The 15,857-nt window shown below is 48.5% G+C and overlaps 1 protein-coding gene across 1 annotated transcript in view; it reads right to left on the bottom strand.

Moving 5' to 3' along the window:
* Positions 1-15,857, bottom strand: part of Rnf213 (ring finger protein 213) — a 92,940-nt gene that overhangs the window by 10,799 nt on the left and 66,284 nt on the right. Inside the window, exons 42-57 of the mRNA XM_071603976.1 lie at positions 14,291-14,391; positions 14,027-14,209; positions 13,171-13,340; positions 12,980-13,079; positions 11,048-11,159; positions 9,845-10,058; positions 9,483-9,673; positions 8,446-8,568; positions 7,484-7,594; positions 6,665-6,907; positions 6,279-6,360; positions 5,394-5,428; positions 4,011-4,105; positions 2,130-2,289; positions 1,369-1,549; positions 175-266 (exon numbers count right to left, since the gene is read on the bottom strand). Coding sequence (XP_071460077.1) covers positions 175-266; positions 1,369-1,549; positions 2,130-2,289; positions 4,011-4,105; positions 5,394-5,428; positions 6,279-6,360; positions 6,665-6,907; positions 7,484-7,594; positions 8,446-8,568; positions 9,483-9,673; positions 9,845-10,058; positions 11,048-11,159; positions 12,980-13,079; positions 13,171-13,340; positions 14,027-14,209; positions 14,291-14,391 — 2,193 coding nt within the window. The remainder of the gene's footprint in view (positions 1-174; positions 267-1,368; positions 1,550-2,129; positions 2,290-4,010; positions 4,106-5,393; positions 5,429-6,278; positions 6,361-6,664; positions 6,908-7,483; positions 7,595-8,445; positions 8,569-9,482; positions 9,674-9,844; positions 10,059-11,047; positions 11,160-12,979; positions 13,080-13,170; positions 13,341-14,026; positions 14,210-14,290; positions 14,392-15,857) is intronic.

The raw sequence follows: 15,857 nt of genomic DNA, 5'->3' as shown, positions 1-15,857 counted from the left end.
CAGAGTGCCCGTGCATTTCTGGAGGGTCTCTGCCTCTTACTTTCACAACCTGCTGTAAAAAGCAGTGGAGAGTAGGCTGCTGCCTGCCCTCTGAGAACTCCTGATAATCCTTGGCCTGACTTATGGGACCCTTCTGGACAGAGAGCTAAGGATTGGTCACCACTTGCCCCTTACCTCCAGTTCAGGTAGAAGAAGAGATGCAACATGTTTTTCCCAATTGTTTCTCCGTTCTTTGGTTGACAATTCCGCATCAAAATTTAAATGCCCTACAAAGAAAACAAAAATGTCTGTGTTATCCAACAAACAAAAAACAGCAATCTCCATACAGTAAGCACTGAATGACATTAATAGAGATAGTCTTCTTTCCTTAAGTTAACCAGGTACTGCCAACACCAGCCTCCAGACCTTGTGAAGATGCTGTAGTCTCTGGCAAACCTCCAAGCCATAGCTGTGGTCTTTTTTAATCTTTTTTTTTTTTTTTTTTTTTGTGGTGCTGGGGATTGAACCAAGGGCTTTGTGCATACAAGGCAAGAACTCTACCAACTGAGCCGTGTCCCCAGGTCCCTACAGCTGTGGTCTTAAAGGCATTCCAAACAAACGGCTGAGGACAGGACGAGAACTTGACAGCCACACAGAGCCAGCTCACTGCTGCCCCCAGGCCCGTAGGCAGAGGTGGTCCCATGAGCTGGCAGCAGGTTAGGGCTCCCAGGTCCATGTGCTGCAGAAACCACACCACAACAGAGGCACTCGGCAAAGTTGGTCTCGCTAAGGTGGGAACTACACACTAATGCTGTTTTCTGGCAAAGACACTCCTGAAGGGGAACAGATTCTCTGGCTGTAGGAACATTATTGCAATTGTAATTATCTGTAGGCTTTTAAATAACATTGTTCTACAGTGGTCATCATGATTTTTGCAGGTAAGCAACAAACTGAAATCCCTCCTAATGCCACCCCGATAACCACTTACAAAGTCCCCTTGCAAACCTATGCTTTGGGCATGGATATAAGTGTTTAGAAGAGTTAGTTGGGCAAACAGTGTTTATAGCCTCCTTTTGTTCATGTTACAAATTGTAGATGTGAATATACTAGGTCAGGGTACAAGTGTGACATCTTTGGGAAAGCAGAAGTGGGACACGTGTCACTTGCTGGGGTGCAACATGATCCCAGGGCACAGGTTAAGGCTGTGTGCACATGCACCAGGTGTCTGTGCTGCAGGCCTCAGTCAGGCAGGGGGTGTGTGGAGGAGTGCAGTGCCCTCCAGCCCCCGCAAGAAGAGTAGAGAGCTCACTTCCACTCGTGTCACCGCTCAGCAGGAGCCAAGGGAGCCTGGCCTCCTGGGAGTCGTGCCCAGCCCTGTCCCTTGCTTACTCTGGCCAGGGAGTGAGCACTGCTCTTTGAGAAGGCAGCGCAGGATGAGGTGGACCACGTGGGTGGTCTCGTCGGCACTCTTCCCCAGTGTCTTTGTTAACTGCTTCAAGTCTCTCTGGATGTGCTGCTGCAGGAATCCTCTTGGGTCCCTCACTGGAGGCTTGATGATGTTTATCAGGGCCTGTGGGGGCAAGGACCAGGCAGAGGTGAACACCACCACTGGGAGAGGGTGGTTTCTAGGTGAGGCCAGGGTGCTCTCAGCATGACGCAGGCAGCAGGGGACGGAAGGCAGGTGAGTGCAGTGAGAGACTGCTGACTGATGTCATCGTGGTGTGGCGGGGAACACTGCCCTATACCTCCTGCAGCCACCATGAGGTCACAGGCAACAGGGTCCCCTGCCCTACCATGCCCAGCTGTGGGCCGAGGACAGAGCTGGGCACTCCAAGTAGACTTTATGATCTGAATGTTACATCCTATTATACACGTGCTAAGACGTCACACTGTACCCCACTAACATGCTGTGTGTCAGTTAAATAAAACAGATTTTGAAAATTTCAAAATGAAGTGGAGTTTCCATAATCTGATGAGTAGTTGCCCTACTCCATCGAGGCCGCAGTGGAAAAAGTAGGGTCTGTAACTCTTGTACCACTTGTGGACTAGGTAAAACCCCCAGGGGCTAGGACTAGGCAGACAACGGACTGATGCAAAGGCAGCTGGCTCTTCCCATGGCAACTTCAGAGTCTGGCGGTAGCGTCCTGTACCTTGGGACTTTGGGTGGCTCCCAGAAGCATAGCCAAATGAGTGAGTAGCCGGATGAGGATGAAGACCACGGGGGACAGCTCTCGGTCAGACACCACTACGACACCTCTGTGTTGCGGGTGGCCCAGCACATGGCCAGTCCTGGTTCTGTCTGTGTTGGCTCTGGAGAGGATAAGAGAAGGCAGTGAAGGCTAGAGACATCTGTTTCTCCTCAGCTGCAGGGGCCGTGCATCTTACAACCAGGTTCCCAGTTTGTTTTGTTTGTTTTTTGTTTTTGGTACTCGGGATGGAATCCAGGGGCTCAACCACTGAACCACATTCTCAACACCCACTTTTTTATTTTTTGAGACAGGGCCTCACTAAGTTGCTGAGGCTGCTTTAAAAATTTTTGATCCTCCTGCCTTAGCCACTGGGATACAGGTGTGCACCACCATATTTCCAGTTTTTTTTTTTTTCAGTGCTGGGGATTGAACCCAGGATCTTGTGCATGCTAGGAAACCACCCTACCAACTGAGCTATACCAACCCCTAGGTTTCTAGTTTTAAAGAAATACTAGATATTCTACCTGGCTAGACCACCTGCCTCCAAGTCTTTCTCTCTTTAGACCCATCTGGCTGCCTGGCTGGCTGGCTGGCCAAACCCTACACATTCCCAGTGTTAAGTAGCTGCACGATGTGGCCATTAGTGCAGGCTGTCAGGATGGAGGCCAGGATTGAACCCAGGGCCTTGTGCTTGTGAGGCAGGCACTCTACCAACTGAGCTGTATCCCTAGCCCTATATTTTTATTTTTGAGACAGGGTCTCACAAAAGTCCCCAGCTGTGTTCAAACTTTTGATCTTCCTGTCTCAGCCTCCAAAGTAGCTGCGATTATAGGCTTGTACCACTGCCTAGCTGAAGGTCAGAATTTTATATGGTTTCTGAGTCTGGTACAGTGGGCTGTCCACAGTATCTGCAGTCTGTACCTGGATTCAACCAACTGTGAATCAAAATTTTTCAGAAATAACTATGTCTATACTGAATAGTAACTTTTCTTCTTCTTTTTATTTTCTATAAAATATTATGAGTATTTACATAGCATTCACTTTGCTTGAGGTATAATAAGCAACCTAGAGATGATATTTTAGAAGTCTGTAGTGAGCCGGGCACAGTGGTGCACACCTGTAATCCCAGCATCTTTGGAGGATCACAGATCAAAGCCAGCCTCAGCAACTTAGCAAGGCCCTAAGCAACTTAGTGAGACCCTGTCTCTAAATAAAATATAAAAAAAGGGACTGGGGCTGTGGCTCAGAGGTAAAGCGCTCGCCTACCATGTGTGAGGGTGGATTCGATTCCCAGTACCAATAAAAAATTAAATAAAGATATTGTGACCACCTATAACTAAAAATTAAATTAAAAAAAAAAAAAAATATATATATATATATATCTATAAAAGGCTGGGGATGTGGCTTAGTGGTTAAGACCTGTGTACCAAAAAAAAAAAAAATCTATGGGACCATATTTGTAGGTCACATACAAGTACTGTGCCACGACATATAAAGGATCTGATCATCTGGAACTGAGTAGATGTGGAGGGCAGTGTCCTGGGAATAGTCCCCACAGAAAAGATAGGGAGGGAGGGATGTACTTGATAAGACTGATTACATATTAAAAAAAAGAAAAACAGGGCTGGGGAGTAGCTCAGTTTTAGAGCACTTGCCTGGCACATGAGGCCGCAGGTCCCGTCCCTAGCACTGAAAACAAAGCAAAAAAAAAAAAAAAGCCAAAACCCAAAAATGACTACAGGTGTGCTTGATGTGGCTCCCCAGCACAACCAGGGCACAGATGTGCAGCAGTGGACAGCCCAGGGCCCCAGGCTCTGAGGGAGGGAAGCTGAGCCCACATACCTGATGCTCAGGAAGCCGGCGTGAGGTTTGTGGTCGACACCTCCGATGAGAGCACCGCAGTCAACACAGGAGCCCTGCTCCATCGGCATGCCACACTGGGACAGAGAGGGGACCCACAGTGAGCATCATGGCATGCATAGAAACCACCCTGCACAGGAGGTGGCCTGTCCTGCTGGGACTGCATCTGTGCGTGTGTGTGTGTGTGTGTGTCAAGGACGAACAGGAGCCTGGGGACAGGGCGGGCACTTAACCAAGTGTGCTATCCAGCGGCAAAGGTGGCTTTATTTAAAAATAATCAGCATGACAGTTTTTCCTCCCAAGTAGCGTGACAAGTGTGCACAACCCGGTCTCCCATCCTCACACTCACCACCTCTCTCCCAGACTCCAGAGCTTCACTCTCTAACTGGACAGACCTCCTCATCCACTGGAAAGAACCCAAACACCTAACCACAAGATCTGCCCCTACCAGGGCTGGGGATATGGCTCAAGCGGTAGCGCGGTCGCCTGGCATGCGTGGGGCTAGGAGAGCGCGCTAGGGCCAGGTTCGATCCTCAGCACCACATAAGAATAAAATAAAGATGTTTTTATAAAAAATAAATATTAAACAAAAAAATTTTTTTCCCTCTCTCTTTCTCTCAAAAAAAAAAAAAAAAAAAGATCTGCCTCTACCAAGGGCCCATGTTTCCAAGTCACAGGGTACCCTGCCACATGTGAACCACAACCACAGCAGACCCTTCACTGCAGGCTCTCAGAACAGAGTGGTCCTGGAACCTGTTCCTATCTCACTGCACAACAAGGAAGTGAGTAGGTTCAGGAGGGTGAAGTGTCTCCTGTTCACTTTATGGAGCAGCACACTGGAATCCAGTCCAGCAGCCTGTTGCTCAGCAAGCGCAGATGCCATGAGCAGCCCAGAGACGCCCTAGAGTCCTGGAAGAGCAGCACCCACTCTTCCCCCAGGGCTCATCACTCACGCCCCTGAATCTTTCCTGTCCTCGCCTGTCCTCTGGTGTCTAGCCCACACTTGCTTTTTGGCTAGTGATCCAGCTGTGTGGCAGGGCCAGGGAGGGAGTGGGGCTCCCAGCCAGCAGCACCATTGTATCCCAGGGACTTGGGCAGTGCCTGTAGATTCACTGGTCCAGGAAGTGCTGCTACTGGTACCCAGTGAGCCGAGGTCAGGCATGCTGCTAAATATCCTACAATGCAATAAAGACCTGCAGTAAAGAATAATGTCCACAGTGCCATTTAGATGCTCAGTTGGAACACCATGAGCAGCCCTCAGAATGAGCCTGTATCTCCCAGAAGGTCAAGACACTTATTCTCTGCACCCTTCCACTTCAGATGAGAAATGCACATTTTGAGCCTCCCCCAAATACCAAGACTCACCTCTCCGACAGAGCACGGATGACCGTTGGGACAATCTGTTCAAAGAACAACAGGACACATGTTAACTAGTGAGCCTCCACCAAACGACCTATGTGGGAAGGGGAAATTGCTGCCCTCCTCTCTGTCCCTGACCAAAAGGACCCACAGCCTACGTCCTGAGCTCCTCACCAGGATCCTTGAGCCATGCCGTCAGCTAAGTTACTAGACATGTTCCTGGAGTTAACTGAATACGTGCCACCAGTGAAAAATGTCTGAACTTGGCTTTACACAGCAGAGAGGTGAGATTCACACACTAGGGTGGCAGAGGGGACAGTGTTTTGTAACTTTCTATTCCCTTGGATGTTTTCTTTTTTTTTTTTTGGCAAAACCATGTTTTATAACAATTTGAAAAACTAGTTATTGGGCTGGGGATGTGGCTCAAGCGGTAGCGCGTTGCCTGGCATGCGTGCGGCCCGGGTTCGATCCCCAGCACCACATACAAACAAAGATGTTGTGTCCGCCGAAAATTAAAAAATAAATATTAAAAAATTCTCTCTCTCTCTTTCTCTTAAAAAAAAAAAAAAAAAAAAACCCTGGATTATGACTGCTTTTGAATGAGCCTCAGAATGGTCCCCAGGTCTCCATTCTCCCAAATGACATTTTCTGGAGAGCAACAATGCAGGCCAAAGGTTTTGTCCCATGACTATGCAGGAAAACGTCATCTAGCCAGCAAACTATGTGGCTCTCAAGCCACATGGCTCTGCCAATTGCCAAAGGCAGGAGGAGGCAGGTGACTTGGGCCTTCAGCAGAACCCTATGAAGCCCAGGACCAACCCCAGGTCTGGCATGATCAAAGGATGCTCTTACAAGCTGCAAAGCGTGACCCCTTGAGACACCAGTACTCACTGTACCAGCGGACGCCTTCCAGACCTCTCCACTTCTGGGCTTGAGCTAGCAGGTCTTCAGGCATCGTTGGAAGAAAAGCATTCTGAAAGACCCAGAGCAGAAATCACCCTCCTAAGAGGGCCTGTTGGCTATGGCTGCTAACCAGCAAGAGGCACAGAGTGAGGAAGTTTCTACTCAGCTCGAGAGCTGTTTATAGAGGACGTACAGCAACTTCATGTGAAATGACAGCCATGACACCAGCACTGTGCTGAAGGACCAAGTGGGGCAACAGTGCAGAAATCTAGAAGATGGACAGGTTTGACAGTTCCCATGGCCACATCTCATGTTGTCATGTTGGCTGGATCTCCCAACATGACAAACCACTGAAGTTTCACAGGGCTGCTTACCGCCATGCTGGCCGGGGAGAAGGCCAAGTTCCGCAAAGGGGCCAAGACTTCGCTCTGTCCACACAGAAGGACAGCTGCAGCATGAACAGCCATTTCTGTCACTGTTCCTTCAAGGCTCTCGACACCAGGGCCCGTGCTCAGCAAGGGCAGAGTGTTGTTCACGAGGGATGCTGCGAAAGGCCTGACCCCCGGAGGAGACAGGACCCTGCTGTCTTCAATGAACTGGCTCACAGCCTCGCACTGCTGGCTCGAAAGATGTTTTTCACATTAGGGTATGTCAAAGAAGAGCGCTGTGTGAATTCAGGATTTTCTCTTTGAAAGTCACACATTTCAATATTGAGTACTTATCAAATATCAAGGTAAATATAGTTAAATGATCACCAAAGGAGGGTAAATTAATCAGGCTGGGGTTGTGGCTCAGCGGTAGCGTGCTTGCCTAGCATGTGTGAGGTACTGGGTTCAATTCTCAGCACCACATATAAAAAAAATAAATGAATAAAGGTCCATCAATAACTCATAAAAATTAAACAAGAACAAAAAAGAGAATGTTCATATAGAAACACAATAACCACATTCTTGAGTACAGATTTCAATACTCTGTTTTGATAAACATTATGTAATGTTCCTGAGTCTATAAGCTTGGGTTAAACCGAAAATAGTTCTTCCACATAACAAGGGTACACCCTCTGTCCTATAAAGGAAGTTTCGGAAGGTCATACTTTCTATTATCCGAGATACAAATAAAAGTTGTGACTTTTACTGTGCTCAGAAAGTCCCTCCCAATCATGAGACTAAGTGCAAGCCCAGCGTGTCCCTCACCTCTGGCTTAGGGTGGAGGTCCTTGTTGCGGGAGCAGTGGAGAGCAGCCACTTCTCGGTACAGCACCAGCAGCAGGTAGACCACCTGTCGAGCTCCGGGGCTCCTGCAGGCCTGCGGGCGGGATGTGGAGTGAGCATTCAGAAGCTCCACAGCACTACCTGGAGCGGCCTTCCCAAGGCCATGCACCAGGGCCTCCATACACGCCTGGGGCTGTGCGTCCATGAGGCATGCTCAGGTTAATCGGGCAGCCTTGCTGGAGGAACGGAAGTCGGCACCTGTTCTCCTCCAACTACCTCACTGATCTTAGCAATGTTTCCTGAGAAGAGACAGGATTTTCTATTTTCTCTTCCCAGCACAAGGCCAGGATAAAGACTCAAAAAGGAAGCAAGACCTGAATAAGTTAAAGGTGACAATCCTGGGGCTTGGTGGAGAGCACTTATGTCCTGCTCTATTTTTTTTAATGTGAGCACCACATAAAAAAATAAAGGTATTGTGTCCATCTACAACTAAAAATACTAAGAAAAAGACCAGAATCCTAAAACCCTGTATTAACATCAAAATAGACACATAAGCATACACATGGATTGTGAATCTACATAGCCATGGATTTGGCTGATAGTGCTGACATCTTTCACTCACAATAATCCTATAGAGAATTATTTCTCAGCAAGGTCTTAAAGAGATAATGCACATAAACAATAAAAAAGAAGTGGCTGATGGCCTTGGCAGGTGCAGCAAATGTATGAGCCCAGCTCAGTTGCTGCTGCACTACTGTTCTAGCCATTAGTTCCCCCATGCTGGCCAGTGCACCATGCTGGCCATGGGCACATGCCTCCTGGCATGCAGTGTGATTCTAGGGGCTGTTCAGAGCCCCTCTCTTCACACCTGCATCCTTGAACATAACCAGAGAAGATGGGGCACAAGGGTCCCCTAGCAGCAAGGGAAGCTGCATGCCATCCTACCGTCAGAGCAGCTTCAAGGCTGGGGGCCTTGCCCTTGAGCATGGCTTTGCCCACCGCGTCACGAAGTGCCTTGTACTCATCCCCATACACCAGGTATCGGTCCATCTGGCCCGTGTGGTCCTTCTGCAGCCCAAGAGCAGGGGGTTAGTCACAGTGGAATGGGGTGGGATGTTTGTAAAGAACCCTTCTCCACAGGCAACCCAAGGCACGAGGCACCACTGGAGGCTAGAGGCAGCTGAGCTGGGTCACCCTGTGGGGCCTGCACAGGACACTCCTGGGGTCTTCAGGAGCACGGGAAGGAGGGAGGCTACCCCTGGAACTGCTTGCTTTCTGTATATATAGCACCATACCAAGCGAGGTGACAAAAACATGTCATCCTGAGTCCCACGTGGTCATGCTCAAAATGCCTAGAGGACTGGGACTGCAGCTCAGTGGCAAAGTGCTTGCCTAGCATGCATGAGGCACTGGGTTTGATCCTCAACACCACATAAAAATTAACAAAAAAAAAAAAAAAAAAAAAAACAAAGGCATTCTGTCCATCTACAACTACAACAACAACAACAAAAAATGTCTATAGAGTTTCAGTGCCATTTTGTGACCCCCGGGACAGTAAGAATTTACCAATTTCTGAGCACTAGGAGCTGAGAAGCCTGAAAGTCAAACTCATGGCAATTGTCTCTCAATTCTCACCGGCCTCTGCCTGGCAGTGAGCACAAGACACCGCCTCTAAGCTGAATCTCCTTATAATTTGCTGGAAGCAAATATTAAAAAATACTCATTCACTTTCTCTCGTCTAATTCAATTAGAAGTGAAGCCTGGGAAGCTGCAGGTGAATGAGAAACCAGAAACACTTGTGAGCACCCACAGGTGTCCATGCCTGCCTTTGCCCTCCAGTACATGGCCTAAACCCACGCTGAAGCAGAGACCAAGGACCAGATAGATGCCTGCCAGTGCCCTCCTGTCGTGAGGACTGGGAGGTGGGGCAGGGTGGGGAGTGGTGCCCGAAGTTGCCTGCTCTGCCAGGGTCCTGCCCTCACCTGCTGTGCAGTGACTCCCTTGGGAAACACCCACTGGCACTGACGGCCCTGCCTGGAGAGGCTCTGCACAAACTCCATCCCACGCAGGCTCGCGAGCCTCCGGACCAGGTACACGCGGTGCCAGTCGTTCCCCGCCCGGGTGCAGAACTGCTCGACGTGCCGCAGGTAGCACTGGTGTTCCTCAGCCAGCTCTGAGAATGCAAGGACAAAACTGGTCAGTGACTGGGGACTGAGGGCCTGCTTCTAGGGAACTCAGTAAAACACACCCAGGAGAGGGGAACATGGTAAGGGTCAGCAAGACCCTAAGGAACTGTCCAACTTCTCTAGGCAGAGCCAACTTCTCCCAGGTAGGGAAGACCTGCCTGAGCCCTCCTGAATCTCCAAGAGGAGGTCAGAAGCCCTGTCAAGACACAGGCGGGTCCTGGCCACCTCCTGCAGGTACTCGACAGATGCCGCAGTGGCAGGTCCTTGGCCTCGTCTCCCTGAGGAGCAGGTCTGGAGGAAACGGCCTTCCTCCCTCAGGCACTGGAGTTCACTCTGTGTGCAGTAAGCGCTGGTCTTCTCCTGAATTGAATCCTGAGGAACAAAGAACAAGAAAGAAAAGAATATTATGCTTTTTTAATAGGCAAGTCTCTGACCCTCTGAAATTGCTGGGAGAATTAAAGGGAAGATAAAGACCGCCATTGTAGAGCGGAGTATAAATTTTTTGGATCATAGAAAACAAATGGAAAAAGCAAGCCTGTAAAGAAAAAAAATGTACAATTTAAGATAAAAAGAATAAACCCACATGTGTTAATGATGTTTAGCAGAGTGGCTTTGTTTTATATTCCTGTAATTCTCGGAAGCCTAGTTTAACAGAAGTCAGCTGACTTCCTTCATCTGCTTCTGATGCCACATTGAGGCATATGAAGGAATAAAAATATGAAGAAAATAAAAATAAAAAGGATTCATGATCAGGGCTGGGGATGTGGCTCAAGCGGTAGCACGCTCGCCTGGCATGCGTGCGGCCCGGGTTCGATCCTCAGCACCACATACAAACAAAGATGTTGTGTCCGCCGAAAAACTAAAAAATAAATATTAAAAATTCTCTCTCTCTCCCCCTCACTCTCTCTTTAAAAAAAAAAAAAAGGATTCATGATCTCACCAGCTGTGGACGACCCTGGCTAACCCTGTGACATAGTCATCCAGGCCGCGGTTCCTTCCGCTTTACACAAACGTGCGCACGACTGTCAATAGTTACGTACTGCTTAACAACAGGACACCTTCAAGAAACGCATCCTTAGGGGATTTCACCGCCGAGCAAACGTTGGACAGCTTTACAGGCTAGGTGTACCACCAGAGAGTGGTGTACGACAGTGACAGAAATGTCACCAAACAGCTCGTGACGTGTGTGTGACATCTAAGGACAGAGCAATGTCTTTGAAACTTCTTTCTTTTTCCACGTGGGAAAGAAACATCTGTTAATTGCACTGAGTAAAGCTACATCCTGTCAGTTTTCAGAAACTCTGCCACTGAGCAGACCACATGGTTCAGATGGTTTGCAGAAGCAGAGCGACGAAGCTTACTTCCAGGCAGTTGATGAAGAGCATGTACAGTTCGGTCTTGTCTTCAATGATGAACGCCTTCTTCTCTAACAGGGACAAGTAGGCCTGGATGTAATCTTTCACTGCATTGAAGCTGTGGAAAGAGCGATATTATTTCTGGTTATATCAGGATGGCAGAATCACCCTACACAAAAGAACATCTACTAACCAATCATCTGCCCATCTATTTTTCTCTGTGTGTATAAAGGTATAATACATACATATGGAAGTATATAGATTTAACAGCTTTTTATTAAAAATGTTATCAGAGTCTCGGGGGAATATGGAATTCCATATTGCAGACCAGCTGTTCTTAAAACTTATTGAGAACTGCAGACAATTTTTTGTTTATTTAGGTCAAATCTTTCAATGTTTATGGTACTAAACATTAAAACTGAAAAGTTTCAAGAGTATTTATTAATTCATGTAAGACAAAAAGAATAAACCCTCATGTTCTTGGAAGCCTAGTTTAACGAGAAGACGCTAGCTGACTTCCATCACCTGCTTCTGATGCTACATTGAGACATATGAAGAAAATCTGGCCTTACAGACGATGTAGTTGGAAAAGGAGAAAATGTTTAACAGTCCTTGCATATATTTGGGGCTATTCTTTTTCGATACTGTACCAACCCTTGAAAAGTGATCATTTCTCAAAGCTGGTTGTGGGGCCTGAGACCACACCAGTTCTGTTTTCACTTTCAATTACGTGACACCCACACAGTCTACTCTGCTGTGGATTGTTCCCAGTGTTACAGAAGGAACCCAGGGCCTCCCTGGGGGCTAGTCAAAGCCGTACCACTGAGCTGCATGCCTAGCTGCTGGATCATTTTTGACACACATGATTCTGGACATTAGGCATTGGTCATTTGGAAAAGCCTTGGTTTGCTGAGCAAGGCAGATTGTGAGAGGTTGGCATCTTTTTTCCACGACCTGTTGTTGTAGATACCTACCTATATTCATTAACCTCACTACAGATCTGTGGTCTGGTACTCATTGGTTTAGGCAAAATGGCAAGGCCTGAGGGTAGCAGCCACTCTAAACCGGAGACCTTAAGGAGTGGCATGCTTTGAGATAACCACTATCGTCTGCTATGCAGCTGGAGTGTTTCTGGTCTATTTCCTGCTGCTACACAACATTAAAAACATTACATGTTCACAGTGGCGAAGTAAACCATGACTCTGGTTATAATTTCCTTCATGCAGAGAGGCCCACAATTTACCCATCACTGCTTTGGCAATGTCATCACAAATAGCAACATGTTGAAAAGGCAAATTACTGTCTCACTTTTTTAAAATATATTTTAAAATTGTAGATGGACACCATGCCTTTACTTTATTTATTAATTCTTATACGGTGCTGAGGATCAAACCCAGTGCCTCACACATGCTCGATAAGCACTCCACCGCCGACCTACAACCCCATCCCCACTTAGTATTATTTTTAAGAATTCAGCTCAGGGACCCCTTCCCCAAAGAATCCCACCATCACTCTGAGAACTGAAGCCTGATGAACACATAGGATCAGCCAGCTTGGACAACATGACAGACACCATGTTTGGACAACACGGACCGCCCATCTAACCAAGAAAACACAGAGTCCATGCGCCGTGGAACTGGACTTGGAGGAAGCCAAGGGTGAAGGAGGTCCTGAGTTACTCCCCCACAAATCATACTCTGGGGTGGGCTGTGGAGCTAGGGTCAGAAACACCCCTCTGGATGTAGGGGTTCTGCCTGCCTCACCACGCCGAGGATCCCTCCCCAGCACTCCCTTGGCCATGGCCAAATCATATGCCCCTCGGGGACAGTGTCTATACACAACCATGAGCTAGGACATGTGGCAGCACGAAGACCAAGCATGGCGCACCCAGAGAAGCCAAGGCCCTGGAGAGGCGCGCGCTCAGGGAGCCGCTCCCACCTGTACTTCAGGAGCAGCTTCAGCACCACGGAGCGAATGACGGGAGTCTTATCCACGGCATCATCAAATGGTGAGAGAGACTTCGTGTGTTCCCGGTGTCCTTAGCCAGAAAGAAAAAGATGCTTTCGCTCATATCATGGCACCAAATGGAGAGGAACTGAATCTAGGTTTGAAGGAAGAAAGCAACTCACGCTGGGGAGCATCTCTCAAGAGCTCCTTCTGCACGAAGAGTAGAGACAGCAGCCCATCAATCACGCTCTTCTGGGGAGGGGTATTGTCTTTGAAGCAGACAGTAGAAACCAGGTCCACAAAGAAACTGTTGCACATCTGCCGGAACTGGGCATGTTTCCCAATGGCCACCCTGAGGAAACGGCAGCAAACCCAGTCAGAAGGCTCAAAGAGTGTGTTCCCGAATCCCTGCATGCAGAATGATTTGAGATTCAGACAACATCTCATTTTACACCATCAGATTCAAGTGTCCACTGCCTTTGATCAGCTGGTCTTTGCAACTGCAGACAGCATCTACACATATCTCCTCCAAGAACAGCTCCACCGTTGAACCAGCCCAAACAGGTCACAGAACCCCTCGGTTGGGAGGAAAGATGGGAAAACCACCACTGGCGGAGCAGGACCAAGGTCTGAAGCGCACAGAGCTATAGCTCTCTTCCCTACCCCCAGAGGCTGGGCAGAGCGGGTGTGTGGCTTTGTGGTAGAGGGCTGGCTTGCCAAGCACGCACAGGCCTGGGCTCCACGCCGCACCCGCCACCCACGCGCAACGGAGGAGGGAGAAGCTGGTCTCTCTCAAGGGCTTCATTTCATATTGTCTGAATTTTGCTGTCTCAAAATCTTGCTGGACATGTGATATCTTGGAGAGAGAGGAATTCTGAGGCACACAATGTCTAAGAAGTGCCCAAGTGAGAGCCTCACTTTAGACAGCTCTCCAAAGCCAGGCTTTTACCAGACGGAAGAAAAATTGAAGTTCTGTATATTATTTGAAAAAAAGGATGGAGAAAAGAGGAAGACTTTTAAAGAGATTGAGTGTTTTACCTGTGCTCTCGGGAAACTGTCACAGAGAACTTGTCAGGCAGGTCGGTTAAACAGTAGGGGCAAATCATCTGCCCGGGGACGAGCCAGCTCTTGATGCAAGGCAGGCAGTACACATGGTCACAGGGCAGACACACAGGGTCCTGAGCATCTCCCAGGCAGATGGGGCATGGCTGCACTCCAAACCTGGAATCCAAGCAGGCGATGGGCCCAGGCAGGGCCCCCCAGGGGCAGCGCTCCCTCCTCCCTGGAGCCCAGACCCCTCACCTGGCCAGGCTCTTGCTAGCTTGCTCCTTGCACTCGCAGAGAGTGGTCATCACAGCCATAAAAGGCCTCTGGGTCTTGAGGTTGGAGTTCTCTTGAAGACACTGGAGAAGAAAGTCCTGGTGAGAGGTGGCACCCAGCGAGGGGGAGCAGAGGTCCCCCCAGTCAGCTGTGCCCTGGGGCAGCCCAAGGCCTCAGGGTTCTGCGCATGTCCCAGGCTGCCAACTCTTTGTGGCCTGCTGCTTTTTAAAAACGAGGACTAAATCACCAGGTCTCTTCTCCGCTCCTCCTTTCGGGTCTACCCCCTTCCCTCATCTGGTGTTTTCAAACATTAAATAATAACGTCATGGCCTTGCAGACACACCATTAAGCTTTAAGAGACCTGGGCATTTTTTGAGTATTTATGTAGGCCTTGATTGGGTGATTGGGTGATTGATTTAGAGACGGGGTCTGCCTGTGTTTTCCAAGCTGCTCTCAAACTCCTGGCCTCAAGTGGGGACTACAGCTGTGCACCGCCACCCCTGGCTAGAGCATGTTTTAAAGGAACATCACATGGAGACCCAGTGTGGCTGCACGGCCGCCCTTCTGGTCAAGTCCCCTCCACTCCCAGGTAACCACCCGCCTAAGCTTTTCCTTTGAGGGCACATGCACCTGTGTCATCACCCTGCCCCTGTCCTGCATGACCCAGAGGCCTGGGAGGCCCCACTGCAGGCTTGCTTCTGCGACTTCCTGGTCGGCTGCTCAGCTGCAGCTGACGGGTGTTAACTACTGTATGGCCGCCCCCACGACTCTTCCAGATTCCTGTCATGGGCATTCAGTGTGTGCTGGGGCTTCTGACTCTGAACCGTGTGTGCTACGCTAACAGTCTAGGGTACATGGGCTTCAGTAAACACAGGAAGTTGAGCTGGGGAGCAATTTCCTGGCATGCACGAGGCCCTGGGTTCCACCCTAGCACCACGAAATAAATCAAAGTGTCTCTAGGACACAGTTAGAAATGCACATCTCCAGCAGTGCAGGGCAGTGGATCTCATGATTCAATGGCTGTTTCTGAGAGTATGTGCTCAGGCAGGATGTTAGTATAGACGTTCCTACAGGAAGTTTCCACTGGGCATTCTTAAAGGGCAGTTCCTATTTCGACTTTGCATAGGGTATTTTTTAAAATCATAAATCATGTCAAATATTCTGTCTAGCTTTTGAAGTTATCATTTAGAGGTAACTTTTTAGCTTATATCACTGATGACATTTATAGATTTTTTTGAGCCATCCTTGAATTCCCAGGATTGATCATACTTGAAAATGATGTGTTTAATATCCTGATAAACTTGATTTGTTAAGTAACAACCCAACTCAGCAGCAGGCAAAGGACTTAGACATTTCTTCAAAGACACATAAATACCAGAGACGTGCACGACAGTGGTCCTCTTCCTGCTTTGGATATAGCCCTTGCTGCTCTAAAGCAGGCTTATTTTTCTCTCCTCCCTCATCTTAGGGAAAACAGGATTCTTTTGAATGGCTCTTTAGAAACCCTCTGGTCCCATATCACTCCAGTCAGAATATAAGTAATAAAAAA

This window comes from Marmota flaviventris, chromosome 17 (assembly GCF_047511675.1).
Source record: "Marmota flaviventris isolate mMarFla1 chromosome 17, mMarFla1.hap1, whole genome shotgun sequence".
Classification (NCBI taxonomy): Eukaryota; Metazoa; Chordata; class Mammalia; order Rodentia; family Sciuridae; genus Marmota; species Marmota flaviventris.
This window is presented reverse-complemented; position numbering and strand designations above follow the sequence as displayed.